This window comes from Leopardus geoffroyi, chromosome A2 (genome assembly GCF_018350155.1).
Source record: "Leopardus geoffroyi isolate Oge1 chromosome A2, O.geoffroyi_Oge1_pat1.0, whole genome shotgun sequence".
Taxonomy (NCBI): Eukaryota; Metazoa; Chordata; class Mammalia; order Carnivora; family Felidae; genus Leopardus; species Leopardus geoffroyi.
Window position 1 is genome coordinate 59,846,285 of NC_059331.1, and position 18,465 is coordinate 59,864,749.

At 41.9% G+C, this 18,465-nt stretch overlaps 1 protein-coding gene across 4 annotated transcripts in view; it reads left to right on the forward strand.

Moving 5' to 3' along the window:
- ALDH1L1 (aldehyde dehydrogenase 1 family member L1) overlaps window positions 1-18,465 on the forward strand; it is a 143,890-nt gene that overhangs the window by 34,162 nt on the left and 91,263 nt on the right. For 3 of the 4 annotated variants that reach the window (XM_045494060.1, XM_045494061.1, XM_045494062.1), the window contains exons 2-4: window positions 13,395-13,546; window positions 15,631-15,865; window positions 16,633-16,798. In XM_045494060.1, coding sequence (XP_045350016.1) covers window positions 13,420-13,546; window positions 15,631-15,865; window positions 16,633-16,798 — 528 coding nt within the window. In that variant the 5' untranslated portion in view covers window positions 13,395-13,419. The remainder of the gene's footprint in view (window positions 1-13,394; window positions 13,547-15,630; window positions 15,866-16,632; window positions 16,799-18,465) is intronic. The other variant, XM_045494063.1, reaches the window with a different exon arrangement.

The window sequence follows — 18,465 nt, forward strand, 5'->3', positions numbered from 1 at the left end:
AAGAAGTTGCTGCAGCTGAAGTCAAAGAGGTTTTTGCCTCTTTTCTCCTCTAGGATTTTGGTGGCTTCCTGTCTTACATTTAAGCCTTTCATCGTTTTAAGTTATTTTTTTGTATGGTGTAAGAAAGTGGTCCAGGTTCATTTTTCTGCATATCGCTGTCCAGTTTTCCCGGCACCATTTGCTGAAGAGACTGCCTTTATTCCACTGGATATTCTTTCCTGCTTTGTGAAAGATTGGTTGGCCATACATTTGTGGGTCCACTTCTGGGTTCTCTATTCTGTCCCATTGATCTGAGTGTCTATTTTTGTGCCAGTAACATACTGTCTTGATGGTTACAGCTTTGTAGTATAGCCTGAAGTCTGGGATTGTCATGCCTCCATCTTCAGTTTTCTTTTTCAAGATTGCTTTGACTATTTGGGGTCTTTTCTGGTTTCATGCAAATTTTAGGATTGTGTATTCTAGGTCTGTGAAGAATGCTGGTGTTATCGTGCTAGGGATTGCAATTTTTTAATTAATTTTTTTGTGGAGTCTTTAGGGCTTTTTATATATAATATTGTGTCAACTACAGATAGTGAGTTTTAGTTCTTCCATTTAAATTTAGATGGACTTTTTTTTTTTTTACCATTTATTCAGTTTTGCTATGAAACTGGAAGTCAACCACAAGAAAAAATTTACATAAGATAGAAGTAACAATCAACACCACAGAAATACAAACAATTATAAGAGAATATTATGAAAAAACTATATGCGGGGCACCTGGGTGGCTCAGTCAGTTAAACATCTGACTTTGGCTCAGGTCATGATCTCACAGTTTATGAGTTTGAGCCCTGTGTCGGGCTCTGTGCTGACCGCTCAGAGCCTGGAGCCTGCTTCAGATTCTGTGTCTCCTGTCGCTGCCCCTCCCCTGCTCATGCTCTGTCTCTCTCTGTCTCTCAATAATAAATAAACATTAAAAAAAATCTTTTTTAATCTTAAAAAAAAAAAAGAAAAACTATATGCCAACAAATTGGACAACCTAGAAAAAATAGGTAAGTTTCTAGAAACATAAACTACCAAAACTGAAACAGGAATAAATAGAAAACAACAGACTGATAAACAGCAAAGAAATTAAATCAGTAATAAAAAACTCCCAACAAACTAGAGTCCAGGGCCAGATGGCTTCACAGGTGAACTCTACTAAACATTTAAAGAAAAACTCTACCAAATGTTCTTCTCAAACTATTCCAAAAAATAGCAATGAAGGTAAACTTCCAAACTCCTTCTATGAGGCCAGCATTACCTGAATACCAAAATCAGATAAAGACTCCACTAAAAAAGAGAACTACAGGCCAATATCCCTGGTGAACATGGATGCAAAACTTCTCAACAAAATACTAGCAAATCAAATCCATAAATACATTAAACTCATTCACCACGATCAAGTGGGATTTATTGCTGGGTTGCAAGGGTGGTTCCGAATTCACAAATCAATCAACATGATACACGACAGTAATAAAGGAAAGGGTAAAAACCGAAAGATCATTTCAATATAGGCAGAAAAAACATTTGAAAGAGTACCACATCCATCCTTGATAAAAACTATCAACAAAGTAGGGATAGATGCAACATACCTCAACATCATAAAAGCCATATAAAAAAAGCCCACAACTAATATCATCCTCAATGGGGAAAAATGTAGAGCTTTTCCTTTCAACGTTTATTTATTTTTGGGACAGAGAGAGACAGAGCATGAACGGGGGAGGTGCAGAGAGAGAGGGAGACACAGAATCGGAAACAGGCTCCAGGCTCTGAGCCATCAGCCCAGAGCCCGACGCGGGGCTCGAACTCACGGACTGCGAGATCGTGACCTGGCTGAAGTCGGACGCTTAACCGACTAAGCCACCCAGGCGCCCCGAGAGCTTTTCCTTTAAGAAGAAAACAATGTCCACTCTCACCATGGTTATTTAACATAGTACTAGAAGTCCTAGTCACAGCAATAAGACATCAAAAAGAGATAAAAAAAGGCATCTGAATTAGCAGGGAAGAAGTCAAACTTTCACTATTTGCAGACAAGATGATACTCCACATAAAAAAAACCCAAACACTCCACCAAAAGTTGCTATAACTAATTCAAAAACTCAGTAAAGTTGCAGGATACAAAATCAACAGAGAAATCTGTTGCATTTTTTACATCAATAATGAGGCTGCAGAAAGTGAAATTCAGGAATCAATCCCATTCACAATTACACCAAAAACAATAAGATATTTAGGAATAAATCTAACCAAAGAGGTAAAAGATCTGTATTTTGAAAACTATAAAACACTGATGGAAGAAATTGAAGATGATATAAAGAAATGGAAAGACATTCCTTGCTCATGGATTAGAAGAAAAAATATTGTTAACAATATCTATACTACCCAGGGACACCTGGGTGGCTCAGTTGGTTGAGCATCCGACTTCAGCTCTGGTCATGATCTCATGGTTTGTGAGTTCGAGCCCCACGTCGGGCTCTGTGCTAACAGCTCAGGGCCTGGAGCCTGCTTTGGATTCTGTGTCTCCCTCTCTCTCTGCTCCTCCTCTGCTCACACTCTGTCTCTCTTTCAAAAATAAAGATTAAAAAAAATTAAAAAAAATCTATACCACCCAAAGCAGTCTACACATTTAATGCAACCCCAATCAAAATACCAACGGTATTTTTCATGGAGGTAGAACAAACCATTGTAAAGTTTGTATAGAGCAACAAAAGACCCCAAATAACTAAAAGCAGCCTTGAAGAAGAAGGGAAAGCTGTAGGCATCATAATTCCAGGCTTCAACTTCTATTACAAAGGTATTGTGATGAAGACAGTATGGTACTGGTACAAACATAGGCACATAGATCCATGGAACAGAATAGAAAACACAAAGGGATACATGCACCATGATATTTATAGCAACATTATCAACAGCAGCCAAATTATGGAAGCAGCCTAAATGTCCTTGACTGATGAATGGATAAAGAAGATGTGGTATATATATGTATACACACACACACACACACACACACCGGAATATTACTCAGCCATAAAAGAAAATGAAATCTTATATAAAATCAGTGCACAGAAATCGGTTGCATTCCTATATACCAACAATGAGGTCACAGAAAGAGAAATCAAGGAATCGATCCCATTTACAATTGCACCAAAAACCATAAAATACCTAGGAATAAATCTAACCAAAGAGGTGAAAAGTCTATACACTGAAAACTCTAGAAAGCTTATGAAAGAAATTGAAGAAGACACCAAAAAATGGAAAAAGATTCCATGCTCCTGGATAGGAAGAACAAATATTGTTAAATGTCAATACTACCCAAAGCAATCTACATATTCAATGCAGTCCCTATCAAAATAACACCAGCATTCTTCACAGAGCTACAGCAAATAATCCCAAAATATGTATGGAACCAGAAAAGACCCCAAACAGCCAAAGCAATCTTGAAAAAGAAAACCAAAGAAGGACGCATCACAATCCCAGACTTCAGGCTATACTACAAAGTTGTAATCATCAAGACAGTATGGTACTGGCACAAGAACAGACACTCAGATCAATGGAACAGAATAGAGAACCCAGAAATGGACCCACAAACGTATGGCCAACTAATCTTTGACAAAGCAGGAAAGAATATCCAATGGAATAAAGACAGTCTCTTCAGCAAGTGGTGCTGGGAAAACTGGACAGCGACATGCAGAAGAGTGAACCTGGACCACTTTCTCACACCATACACAAAAACTCAAAATGGTTAAAAGACTTCATTGTAAGAATGGAAGCCATCAAAATCCTTGAGAAAAAAGCAGGCAAAAACCTCTTTGATCTTGGCCACAGCAACTTCTTACGCAACACGCCTCCAGAGGCAAGGGAAACAAAAGCAAAAATGAACTACTGGGACCTCATCAAAACAAAAAGCTTCTACACAGCAAAGGAAACAATCAACAAAACTAAAATGCAACCAACAGAATGAGAGAAGATATTTGCAAATGACATATCAGATAAAGGGTTAGTATCCAAAATCTACAGAGAACTTATCAAACTCAACACCCAAAAAACAAATAATCCAGTGAAGAAATGGGCAAAAGACATGAATAGACACTTCTCCAAAGAAGACATCCAGATGGCCAACTGACACATGAAAAACTACTCAACATCACTCATCATCAGGGAAATACAAATCAAAACCACAATGAGATACCACCTCACACCTGTCAGAATGGCTAACATTAACAACTCAGGCAACAACAGATGTTGGCAAGGATGCAGCGAAAGAGGATCTCTTTTGCATTGTTGGTGGCAATGCGTGCTGGTGCAGCCACTCTGGAAAACAGTATGGAGGTTCCTCAAAAAATTAAAAATAGAATGACCCTACGACCCAGCAATTGCACTACTAGGCGTTTATCCACAGGATACAGGTGTGCTGTTTTGAAGGGACACATGCACCCTCATGTTTATAGCAGCACTATCAACAATAGCCAAAGTATGGAAAGAGCCCAATTGTCCATCGATGAATGAATGGATAAAGAAGATTTGGTGTATATATACACAATGGAGTATTATTCAGCAATCAAAAAGAATGAAATCTTGCCATTTGCAACTACATGGATGGACCTGGAGGGTATTATGCTAAGTGAAATTATTCTGTCAGAGAAAGACAAATATCATATGACTGCACTCATATGAGCACTTTAAGAGACAAAACAGATGAACATAAGGGAAGGGAAACAAAAATAGTACAAAAACAGGGAGGGGGACAAAACAGAAGAGACTCAAAAATATGGAGAACAAACTGCGGGTTACTGGAGCGGTGGTGGGAGGGGTGATGGGCTAAATGGGTAAGGGGCACTAAGGAATCTACTCTGGAAATCATTGTTTCACTATATGCTAACTAGTTTGGACGTAAATTTTAAAAAATAAAAAATTGAATTAAATTAGATATCCATAAAAAGAGAGAGAGAGAGAGAGAGAGAGAGAATGAAATCTTGCCATTTGCAATGACCTGCTTAGAGCTAGAGGGTATTATGCTAAGCGAAATAAGTCAGTATTGTGGTCCAGGTTCATTCTTCTGCATGTCGCTGTCCAGTTTTCCCAGCACCACTTGCTGAAGAGACTGTCTTTATTCCATTGGATATTCTTTCCTGCTTTGTCAAAGATTAGTTGGCCATACGTTTGTGGGTCCATTTCTGGGTTCTCTATTCTGTTCCATTGATCTGAGTGTCTGTTCTTGTGCCAGTACCATACTGTCTTGATGATTACAACTTTGTAGTATAGCCTGAAGTCTGGGATTGTGATGCGTCCTTCTTTGGTTTTCTTTTTCAAGATTGCTTTGGCTGTTTGGGGTCTTTTCTGGTTCCATACATATTTTGGGATTATTTGCTGTAGCTCTGTGAAGAATGCTGGTGTTATTTTGATAGGGACTGCATTGAATATGTAGATTGCTTTGGGTAGTATTGACATTTAACAATATTTGTTCTTCCTATCCAGGAGCATGGAATCTTTTTCCATTTTTTGGTGTCTTCTTCAATTTCTTTCATAAGCTTTCTAGAGTTTTCAGTGTATAGATTTTTCACCTCTTTGGTTAGATTTATTCCTAGGTATTTTATCGGTTTTGGTGCAACTGTAAATGGGATCGATTCCTTGATTTCTCTTTCTGTGACTTTATTGTTGGTATATAGGAATGCAACTGATTTTTGTGCATTGATTTTATATCCTGCAACTTTGCTGAATTCATGAATCAATTCTAGCAGTTTTTTGGTGGAATCTTTTTGGTTTGCCATATAGAGTATTATGTCATTTGTGAAGAGTGAAAATTTGACCTCCTCCTGGCCGATTTGGATGCCTTTTATTCCTTTGTGTTGTCTGATTGCAGAGGCTAAGACTTCCAATACTACATTGAATAACAGTGGTGAGAGTGGACATCCCTGTCTTGTTCTTGACCTTAGGGGGAAAGTTGTCAGTGTTTCCCTATTGACGATGATATTAGTGTTGGGTCGTTCATATATGGCTTTTATGATCTTGAGGTATGCTCCTTCTATCCCTACTTTCTTGAGGGTTTTTATCAAGAAAGGATGCTGTATTTTGTCAAGTGCTTTCCCAGCATCTATTGAGAGGATCATATGGTTCTTGTCCTTTCTTTTATTGATGTGATGAATCATGTTAATTGTTTTGCAGGTATTCAACCAGCCCTGCATCCCAGGTATAAATCCCACTTGATCGTGGTGAACAATTTTTTTAATGTAATAATTTGGAGCTGTTTGGCTAATATCTTGTTGAGGATTTTTGCATCTATGTTCATCAGGGAACTTGGTCTATAGTTTTCCTTTTTAGTGGGGTCTTTGTCTGGTTTTGGAATCAAGGTAATGCTGGCTTCATAGAATGAGTTTGGAAGTTTTCCTTCCATTTCTATTTTTTGGAGCAGCTTCAAGAGAATAGGTGTTAACTCTTCCTTAAATGTTTGGTAGAATTCCCCTGGAAAGCCATATGGCCCTGGACTCTTGTTTTTTGGCAGATTTTTGATTACTAATTCGATTTCCTTACTTGTTATGGGTCTGTTCTAATTTTCTATTTCTTCCTGTTTCAGTTTTTGTAGTGTATATGTTTCTAGGAATTTGTCCATTTCTTCCATATTGCCCATTTTATTGGCATATAATTGGTCTTAATATTCTTTTATTATTGTCTTTATTTCTGCTGTGTTGGTTGCGATCTCTCCTCTTCCATTCTTTATTTTATTTATCTGGGTCCTTTCCTTTTTCTTTTTGATCAGACTGGCTAGTGGTTTACCAATTTTGTTAATTCTTTCAAAGAAGCAACTTCTGGTTTCATTGATTTGTTCTACTGTTTTTTTTTTTTTTTTTTTTTTGGTTTCGATAGCATTAATTTCTGCTCTAATCTTTATTATTTCCTGTCTTCTGCTGGTTTTGGGTTTTATTTGCTGTTCTTTTTCCACTTCCTTAAGGTGTAAGGTTAGGTTGTGTATCTGAGATCTTTCTTCCTTCTTTAGAAAGGCCTGGATTGCTATACACTTTCCTGTTATGACTGCCTTTGCTGCGTCCCAGAGGTTTTGGGTTGTGGTGTTATCATTTTCATTGACTTCCATATACTTTTTAATTTCCTCTTTAACTGTTTGGTTAGCCCATTCATTCTTTAGTAGGATGTTCTTCAGTCTCCAAGTATTTGTTACCTTTCCAAATTTTTTTCCTGTGGTTGATTTCGAGTTTTGTAGCATTGTGGTCTGAAAATATGCACGGTATGATCTCGATCTTTTTGTACTTAATTAGGGCTGATTTGTGTCCCAGTATATGGTCTATTCTGGAGAATGTTCCATGTGCACTGGAGAAGAATGTATATTCTGCTGCTTTAGGATGAAATGTTCTGAATATATCTGTTAAGTCCATCTGGTCCAGTGTGTCATTCACAGCCATTGTTTCCTTGTTGATTTTTTGATTTGATGATCTATTGCGGTGAATGGGGTGTTGAAGCCTCCTACTATTATGGTATTACTATCGGTGACTTTCTTTATGTTTGTGATTAACTGATGTATATATTTGCATGCTCTCACATTTGGTGCATAAATGTTTACAATTGTTAGGTCTTCTTGGTGGATGGACCCCTTGATTATGATATAATGCCCTTCTGCATCTCTTGATACAGTCTATTTTAAAGTCTAGATTGTCTGATATAAGTATGGCTACTCTGGCTTTCTTTTGTTGACCATTAGCATGGTAGATGGTTCTCCATCCCCTTATTTTCAATATGAAGGTGTCTTTAGGTCTAAAGTGGGTCTCTTGTAAACAGCATATAGATGGATCTTGTTCTTATCCATTCTGTTACTCTCTGTCTTTTAATTGGAGCATTGAGTCCATTGACATTTAGAGTGAGTATTGAAAGATATGAATTTATTGCCATTATGATGCTTGTAGAGTTGGAGTTTCTGATGGTGTTCTCTGGTCCTTTTTAATCTTTGTTGCTCTTGAGATATATATATATATATATATATATATATATATATATATATATATATATATAATCTTTTCTCCCCTCAGAGAGTCCCCCTTAAAATTTCTTGCAGGGCTGGTTTAGTGGTCACAAACTCCTTTAATTTTTGTTTGTCTGGGAAACTTTTTATCTCTCCTTCTATTTTGAATGACAGCCTTGCTGGATAAAGAATTCTTGGCTGCATATTTTTCTGATTCAGCACACTGAATATATCCTGCCACTCCTTTCAGGCCTGCCAAGTTTCTGTGGATAGGTCTGCTGCAAACCTGATCTGCTTTCCCTTGTAGGTTAGGGACTTTTTTTTCCCTTGCTGCTTTCATGATTCTCTCCTTACCTGAGTATTTTGTGAATTTGACTATGATATGCCTTGTTGATGGTCAGGTTTTGTTGAATCTAATGGGGGTCCTCTGTGCTTCCTGGATTTTGATGTCTGTGTCTTTCCCCAGGTTAGGAAAGTTTTCTGCTCTGATTTGCTTACATAACCCTTCTACCCCTATTTCTCTCTCTTCCTCTTCTAGGACCCCTATGATTCTGATGTTGTTCCTTTTTAATGAGTCACTGATTTCTCTAATTCTTAAATCATGCTCTTTTGCCTTAGTCTCCCTCTTTTTTTCTGCTTCACTATTCTCTATAAGTTTGTCCTCTATATCACTGATTCTCTTTTCTGCCTCATCCATCCTTGCCGCCGCTGCATCCATCCATGATTGCAGCTCAGTTATAGCATTTTTAATTTCATTCTGGCTATTTTTTTACATCTTTTATCCCTGCATAAAGGGATTCTAATCTATTTTCAACTCCAGCTAGTATTCTTATTATCATGATTCTAAATTCTTGTTCAGACATCTTGCTTGTATCTGTGTTGGTTAAATCCCTGGCTGTCGTTTCTTCATGCTCTTTCTTTTGGGGTGAATTCCTTTGTTTTGTCATTTTGAAGGGAGAAAAGGAATTAATGAGGTAGAAAAATTAAAATTAAAAAAATTAAAATTAAAAAATTAACCCCCCCCCCCCACACACAAATCGAATAAATGATGCTAGATCCTAGGTGTGTTTTGGTCTGGGTGTTGAAAGTGGTTTGACAGATTAGAGAAAAAAGGGGAGGAAAAAGGAAAAAAAAGGAAATCGTTTGAGAATTTCAAAAAATGAATACACTGAAGTAGACTAAAATGAGATGATGGAAGTAAAATAAAATTTGAAAAAATATACACAGAAGTAAAGAATATAGTAGAAAAAATTAAAGAAATATTTTATTAAAAATTAAAAATAAAAATGAATTTTTTCTTTTTCTATATTCAAGAGAAAGAAAAGAAACAAAAAAAAGAAAGAAGAAAAAGGAAAATAAAGGAAAAAAGGAAATCATTTGAAAATTTGAAAAACTGAATACACTGTAGTAGACTAAAACAAAATGATGGAAGTAAAATAGAATTTGAAAAAATTTACATAAAGGCAAAAAATATAGTAAAAAATTAAAGAAAAATATTTTTAATAGAAATTGAAGGTAAAAATGAAGTTTTTCTTTTTCTGCTTTCAAGAAAAAGAAAAGAAAAAAAAGAGTAAAAAAGAAAAAGAAAAAGAAAAAAAGCAATTGTTTGAAAATTTGAAAAGATCAATACACTGAAGTAGACTAAAATAAAACGGAAGTAAAATAGAATTTGAAAAAATTTACACAAAATTAAAAAATATAGTAATAAAAGTTAAAGAAAAATATTTTTAATAAAAATTGAAAATTAAAATGAATTTTTTCTCTTTCTGTATCCAAGAAAAAGAAGTGTAAAAGAGAAAAAAAAGAAAGAAAATTGGATAGATGGACCTGCTAACAGATTGAAATAGGACTGAAATTACTTTCTTTTCCCCTAAAAGTCAGTCTATGTAGTGCTTTATAGTCCATAAACTAAGCCGGCGGTGAGACTTGTGTTCCTGAAGAGTGAAGTTGGCCCAGTTGGGCAGGGCTCAGTCTAATGGCTCCGATTTCCAGTAGATGGTGCTGGTAGCCTACTGGGATGGATTGTTGTGGAGCTCGTAGGTGCGTATGCACATGGGCAGGGGTGGTGAAAATGCCTCCACCCAGCTACCCAGTCTGTTCTCCCAGATCAGCAATCACACACCTGCCCTCTATCTTCAGTTTTCATCCACTCCCTGTTTTTTCACTCTTTGTGACCAGGCCCCAGGCACTACCTCTCTCCTGAGTTTTGTCTCAGATGCAGCTGCTTTCCCCAGCCCCTTACTTCCAAAAGACTGCGGCTTTGACCTGTCCTGCCCCTCTGCAGAAGGGTCTCACCAATCAATGGCCAAATGCTGGTTGCACCCAGGAACACCTGCTGGACCCTTCTGCTGCTGGTGCCCCGACACTGCGGCCAGGTGCGAGCCCACCCCAGAAAAAGTTCATGAGATAGTATAGCAGCAGCATTTCAGGGATTATGGAAGATCACAACACACATCTGGCAATAGGCTTCACCCTTAATGACCTTGTTCCAGCACCAGCGAATGTGGCCATTTTCTGGGGTCTGCTGGGACCAGGTGGCTTCAACAGTCTCTACCAAATGTCTTTCCAGCAGTGGAACCACTTTTCCCCGTGTGGCCCAAGATCCTCCCTGACCCCACTCTGTTCCTGGGGATTTGCCCTTCCCTCCAGAGGACTGCCAGATATCGAGCTGCGGAGTTGCAGACTTTGCACTCCCCTTGTTTACAGTCTTAATGGAATTTAAACCCTCTCCTTTCTCCTTTCTCCCTTTTTAGTTTAGTCCCTGCAGCTGTTTCCAATTTTCCACTTTATCTCCAGCTGCTTTTGGGGAGGGGTGCTTTTCCCGTATTCTCTCCCCACTCCCCAGTCTCCATCCTCTCTCCGCTAGCAAAAGCACCTCCCTTCCTGCACCTCTTGCTCCCCAAGTCCACTTCTCTGCACCACGTACCTGCTGAATTCTGTGGTTCAGGTTGTGCAGATTGTTGTGTTAATCCTCCAGTCAGTTTTCTAAGTGTGTAGGATGGTTTAGTGTTGGTCTGGCTGTATTTCATGGACGCGAGACACACAAAAAACTTCCATGCTGTCTGCCATCTTGGCTCCTCCTCCATCCATAATTTCTTTATCCATTCATCAGTTGATGGACATTTAGGCTCTTTCCATAATTTGGCTATTGTTGAAAGTGCTGCTATAAACAACATGCTTAAGCCTTGAAAACATTATGCTAAGTGGAATAAGCCAGGTACATGATTTCACTTACATGTGATACCATGTATGGGCAAATTTACAGAGACAGAAAGTAGATTGGAGGCCAACAGGGGCTACTGGTGGCTAATGGAAAGTTACTGCTTAATGAACATAGAGTTTCTGTTTGGGGTGATGAAATAGTTGTGATACTTACACAATACTGTGAATGTAAAAGAGTTCTGAACTGCACATTTAGAAATTATTATTAAAATGGCAAATTCTCTATTACATATTTTTTACCATTATTACAAAACTTTTTAAGGTCTAATAAACACAAAGATAGACAAACTGACAATGGAACAGAATACAGGCCCAGAGATAGATTTACTCATATATGGTACTGGAAAAATATCTCTGGACTTCCACTTCCTGCCATACACAAAAAATTCTAGAAGAATTGCATGCAATGAAATATAAAACGTAAAACAATAAAGTTTTTTCTAATACCTCTCTTTTTAAAATTAACACTTTATTTTTTAGAGCAGTTTAAAGTTTGCAGCAAAATTAAAGGGAAGGTACAGAGATTTCTTACATCTCCACTGCCTTCTGCCACACACAGCACCCCCCATCCCAACATCCCCCACCAGAGTGATACATTTGTTACAGTTGATGGACCTATGCTCACACAGTGTCACCCAGAGTCCATAGTGTACATTGGGGTTTACTCTTGGTGTTGCATGTTATATGGGTTTGGACAAAAGCATAATATACGTACTCATCATTATGGGATCACACGGTGTTTCTGCTTCCCTGAATATCCTGTGCTCCACCAGTTCATCCCTTTCCTCTTCTCCAACTCCTGGTAGCCACTGATTTTTATTGTGTCCAATAAAAATTGGGGTTTTGCCTTTTCCAGAATATCATAAAGTTAGAGTCCTACATTATGTGGCCTTTTTAAGAGTGACTTTTTTTCTTTTGATAATATGCATTTAAGATTCCTCCATGTCTTTTCATGGCTTGATAGCTCGTTTCTTTTCAGTCCTATTGTCTGAATGTCCCACAGTTTATCAATCCATTCACCTACAGGAAGACACTTTTGTTGCTTCCAAGTTTTTGAAATCATGAATAAAGTTGCTATACATATCCATGTGCAGGTTTTCGTGTGTATGTAAGTTTACAACTCCTTTTGTAAAGACCAAAGAGTGTGGTTGCTAGATCATATGGTAATGGTATGTTTAGTTTTGTGAGAAACTGCCAAAATGCCTTCCAAAGTGACTGTGTCATTTTGCATTCCATCAGCAATGTGCAAGAGTTACTTCACAAATTGTTCCTTCGATGTTGTATCTAAAACTCACTGTATAACCAAGGTGATGAAATTTTCTTCTGTGTTACCTTCTAGGAGTCAGAATTTTGCATTTCACATTTAGGTCTGTGATGTATTTTGAGTTAATATTTGAAAAGTGTGTAAGGTCTGTGCCCGGATTCACATTTTTGCATGTGGATGTCCAGTTGTGCCAGCAACATTTGTTGAAAAGCTCTCTTTCCTCCATTGAGTAGACTTTGCTCCTTTGTCAAACAATAAAGATTTTAGAAGACAGAGAGAACTTCTTCATGAACTGGCAGTAGGCAACAATTTCTTAAGTAGAATACAAAACCCACTAATCATAAAAGGAAATTTTGATAAAGTGTACTGTGTGAAGTTTAAGAACCTGTGTTCAGGGATGCCTGGGTGACTCAGTCAGTTAAGCGTCTGACTTTGGCTCAGGTCATGATCTTGCAGTTTGTGGGTTTGAACCCCATGTCGGGCTCTGTGCTGACAGCTCAGAGCCTGGAGCCTGCTTCAGATTCTGTGTCTCCCTATCTCTCTGCCCCTGCCCTGTTCTCTCTCTCTCTTTCTCTCAAAAATGAATACATATTTAAACAATTAAAAATATATATCTCAGAGGACTCAACTCTCAGTGTTCCATGTCAACTTGGGAAGTTTCAAGGAGGAATCCCTAATTCTCCAATCTCCATGCAACTCACCTACTGTGGCATCTAAAATCCATCCCTTGCAGAACTTTCTCCTCTGGTCCCTTTCACAGTAGCGACTCCCTGCAGCGTCCTGATACTCAGGGAGCCCCAGAGATAACCGCAAGTGGTTGAGGAGGGCAGGGTGGCCAAGGTGCTGTGCAGCTGCCCACTTGGACTAGGGTTGGCTCTCCGAGGCCAGTGAGCCCAGTCTAATGCTGCAGTCTTATTCCATCCCCAGATCCTTCTGACAGATCCCTGCTGCCATGAAGATCGCCGTGATTGGGCAGAGCCTGTTTGGCCAGGAAGTTTACTGTCACCTGCGGAAGGAGGGACATGAGGTCGTGGGCGTTTTCACTGTCCCAGACAAGGATGGAAAGGCGGATCCCCTGGGTGAGTGGGTGGCCCAAGAGCAGGGAAAGGGGGTGCCTGGGCAGGCAGGTAGCAATGGGTGGTGGGTGGGAGCAGAAGATTGCAGGGTCTTGTGTTGTTTGTGGGCATCCCTGGCTGGAGGCAGCTGTACATACTCCACCTTGAATCCTGCTCAGGCACCAACTGGCTGCTGGGATTTTCTGGAACAAAGTAAAAGTCCCTTCCCCACCTGATCATGGGGTGGGGGTTGTGTCCTGGAGAAGGGCCATGGAGAAGCCTGGCCTGCTCCCAGGGCCCTGCTCTCTGACTATTCCAGGCTTCTCTGACCCCAGCATCAGGCTCTGAACGGGCTGCTAGGTGTGAGACACTGCAGGTCAGTGTTCTCAGATATGAATGTGCACCATATCCCCATCACTGGGAGTGCCTGTTATGCCCAGTCCTGAGCCCTGCCCTGGGAGTTTGTTTAGAGAGATGGGTGGGGTCTGAGAATCTGCATTTCTAACAAGTTCCCAGGTGAGGCTGAGCCTCTGGCTCTTGGAGGAGCACTGTTTGACAATCACTCGCCTCTGGGCTGGGAACATCAGCAGCACAGCAGGAACCCAGGGGAGGAAGGAGGGGTGTTCAGCTCAAATGAAAAGACCCTCCAGGGACATTCATAAGTCCTTCTTGGGCCAGATGGATGCAGAATATAAAGTGGGGCTTAAAAATGGAAGGCCATATTGGGAAAGGAGCCTTGTGGGGCTGGCCAGGCACAGGGGTATGGTTCATAGAAATAATCTCTCTAGACTGAAAAGCATAGGCTGACCCCTGGAGCCAGCTCCAGCATCATCCTGATGCTAGCCAGTGCACACTCTTGGACTTGACCCCAGTGTGATCTGTGATACAACCTGAACTCACCACAAAATGAACCCTGATACCAGCCACTAAGTGACCACTGATACCAGTCTATGAGTCTGGACCCAGATGGAGCCTGGGTGGGGCTGCTACTTGACCCTGACCTTGGATGTCTTGCAGAAGTATTCCTTGGTCATAGTGTGGACAGCTTTTGTAAGCACAGTCCAGTTGGCTCACTTTGATCCCATGTTCCCTCAACGTCCCCAAATGCAGGGCAGAGGCAGAGGGGGCTACAGAATGGGTCAGGTCTAGTCGGGGACCAGTTATCAGGATGGATGTTCTAATGGAGAACCCAGGATGGGGATGTGTTCATTACATGCTGAAGAGAGGCAGGCAAAAGGGAACTCCAAGCTATCAGGGTAGTGAATGCAGCTGGCAGCTGCCACCTCCCAGGCTGGGGAAGTAGAAGGAAGCTGTGGCTTCTAAATCTCAGAAGCTTGGGGCTGGAATTCAGACCCATGAGGACTGCATGGTGCTCCTAGGTGTTGGTAACTGGGCAGGTGCAGGTGGGGGTGCTTGCAAGCTGAGACCCAGACTTTGGAAGGCAGACATGGTGGGAGGAAAGTGTACATTTGGGTAATTCTGCAGATGTTGGGAAAACGGCAAATTAATCCAGCTGCTCCTCTGGGAAAGCACTGCTGCAGCTGGGGTTAAGAAGTGAGGTGACATGGTTGGGTGGGGCTCTCAGGACAGGAACCTGACAGAAAGGAGCAAACCCCACCTCCCTCACTTTCCCCTTCCCCTCAGCCTTTTAGTGTCCCTCCATTACCCCTTATTGGCAGTGCTTGACAGGGAGTATTTGACGAAGCAGGAATGCAGTTTGTAGGGTCCCAGCTGCCATCCCAGACAGTGGTTGAAGGGTGGAGGACAGAAGCTTGGGGACAGCATGGTGAGGCTTTGGGAGGGGTGAGGAGAAGAGCTTAGCTTTCAGGGGTCAGACAGGAACCTGGGAGAGCAGGGAGTTCAGATGCCTTGGTGGTCAGCAGAAGTGAGTCCAGGCAGAGCAGCCACTGCAACCTTGCCCTTGGCCAGTGCTGTCCCCTTGGTTGTGTTCCCTCTGTGCTGCCCAGTGGAGTCCCGCTGGGCAATGGGGAAGGGCAGGAGGGACAGGCTGGGAAAGAAGATGTAGGAGTCACTTTGCTGGGAAGGCAGTGGTGGCTGTGGGTGGATGGGTGCGGGGAGGGGCCGGTTTCTCACCTGCTGTTCCACAGGCCTGGAGGCCGAGAAGGATGGAGTGCCAGTGTTCAAGTTCCCCCGCTGGCGAGTGAAAGGACAGGCTCTGCCCGATGTGGTGGCGAAATACCAGGCTTTGGGTGCCGAGCTCAACGTCCTGCCCTTCTGCAGCCAGTTCATCCCCATGGAGGTCATCAATGCCCCCTGCCACGGCTCCATCATCTACCACCCAAGTCTGCTCCCCCGGCACCGAGGGGCCTCGGCCATCAACTGGTGAGACAGGGCAAAAACACCCCCATCTGCCAAGAAGTCATCCTCCCCTAGCCCACAACTTTGCTCTGGGGCCACAGAACAGGCATCATGCAGGGGCCCCTCCTGTGCTGCCAGATGGCATCCACATGGCTGACTGGTGAGATGTTCTCAGTAGTTCCAAGAGTGCCAGAGAGAATCAGGGACAGACCTTGTTAAGTGCTCTGGGTTCCTACAGTCAACTGTGAAGTACACACATCAGTGGTCCCACCCTGGCAGGCAGAGTCACTGGAACAGAATGGGTTAAGGGACTCGCCCAAGGGTACCAACCCAGGCAGTGTGGCCAGAGGCCTGCTTGAAACCACACCCACTGCCAGTACACAGCAGCATCCTACTTGGAAAGGGATAGAGATGGAGTAAAAGGTCATCTGAACAAGATGGTTTGACATGGTAAGTGCTAAGGGGACAAATGGAACCATGTGACTGATGGTGCAGTTTAGCTGGGTGATCAGCAAGGGGAGACATCTGAGCTGGGAAGAGTGGGGGTTTGTAGCCAGACTGAGATTCAGGCTCACCGACCTCAGGGTCAGGCTCCCTGACCTCCTTGGTTATGTCTCTTCACTTCTTAGACCTTAGTTTCCTTATCTGTAAAAGGGGTATATAATGCCTGTGATACCTGTTGGAGTATTATGTCACATCAAACATATAGGGCTTTTATCACAATACCTAGCAGGTGCTAGGTGCTCCCGGATTGCCCCCTAGACTCAGGCTTTAAAACTTGTGCTCCCTAGGACCCTTATTCATGGAGACAAGAAAGGGGGTTTTACCATCTTCTGGGCAGATGACGGTCTGGACACTGGGGACCTTCTTCTCCAGAAGGAGTGTGAGATCCTCCCGGATGACACCGTGAGCACTCTATACAACCGCTTCCTCTTTCCTGAAGGCATCAAAGGGATGGTAAGGGCTGGGAAGCGGCCATGCCATATGTGGGCCTCCCCTTACTGGTATCCAGGCCCAGCCTGCCCCCCAGGCTCTTTCCCCAGTTCCAGGATTCTAGAGGGAGAGAGCTCTCAAAGAGGCAGGATTAGGACATACAATGTATTGTTGTTAGGCAAGACTCTTGCTTACAACTGACTGAACCCAATTCGGAAAGCTTATCCACAAAGGGAACATTTTTGGCTCATTTAATATAGAAGACAAAAGACAAGGATGGTGCCAAGCATGGCTGAGTCCAGAGGTAGAAGCCATGTCTTAGGATTCTGTATCTTTGCCTTCCTTCTGATTCTACTTTTCTCTCTTTGATGAGCTTCATCTTCAGGTGGGCTGCCCTCAAATGAGAGGAAAAGTAGTCACTGATGGCTCGAGGCTTTTGCCTCTGGATTCCAAAGGAAGAAAAACCCTCTTTCTCACAAAATTCCTGAATGAAAAATCAGAGAAGCCCAACTGTAGTCATATAGGTTAAGTTGTCTGCAGGAGACAGGGTTCTGTTATCAGAGCAAGACAGACAAGAAGGACTGATGTCAGACACAATTGTGGTTGGTACAGCAGGCAGGCCCCATGGGACCTGACCCCTTAGGGACTGGTGTGTCTGTGTGGCTGCTGGTGGTGGAGCCAAAGAAAGCCAGCCAGAGTTGACCAAAAGGCAGAGACACACATGAACTTCTGGTTGGTTCCAGCAGCAGTCAGGAGTCAAAGAGGAGGCTATCTCAGAGAGGAGAACGTTCCCTGTTTGGGAGTAGCAATAAGCAGAACAATGATGTGAGAGTGTTCACTGCTGCCCAGATGTCAGCCATCTTTTATTTTTCGTGTATGTCAAACAGATGCCTCTTGTATTCCCTCCCATGGAGTCCACCTGCTTACAAAAATAATGAACAAAGTAGACTTGCTGGAGATTTGATAGGAGAGACAGAGAAGGGCTTATCTGACATATCCCACAGGAAACAACTTTAGTGGTTTAGAGCTGCGCCATCCAATATGACACCTGCTAGTCACATGCACCTATTAAATTCATTAAATTGAATTCTAATTAAAAATTGAGGTCCTCAGTTCCCATAGCTACCTTTCAAATCCCCAGTACAGGAACTACACTGGCTGATGGCCACTGTATTGGACAGTTCTGACACAGAACATGTCCCTCATCCAGAACGTTCTTCTGGGCAGTCCTGCTTTAGATGTTTCTGACATTCTCATCACTTCTTGGTTTGGGTATCTCTGGGGGTCCCCCCAAAACCCCCTCAGGATGGGCCTAGGCTCCTTGTCTCTCCTGCCTACTTCCCTGATTCCTTCTTCTACAATCTCCCCTTTTCCTTCACAGGAAAACAGCTTCCTGCTTAATCTCAGACCTCCAAACACCTCATGGGGCTCAGAATCCATTCCCCTTAACAGACAGGGAAGGTTTTAGATGAAAATATGGGAATTGTGTTTGTTACATCTGTATAGGGCTTTGTAGTTTATATAATCTAAGTTCTCAGAAGGTATAAGATCTTCTATATAATCTTCTAAAACTGTGTTTGGTAGAGATGGCAGGGTTTTGTACTCCTCCTTCAGAATGGAATTAGATTCAGACTAACTGTACCCATTCCTATCAGGGATATTCCTTGGGTACCCATGGAGTACCTGGCATG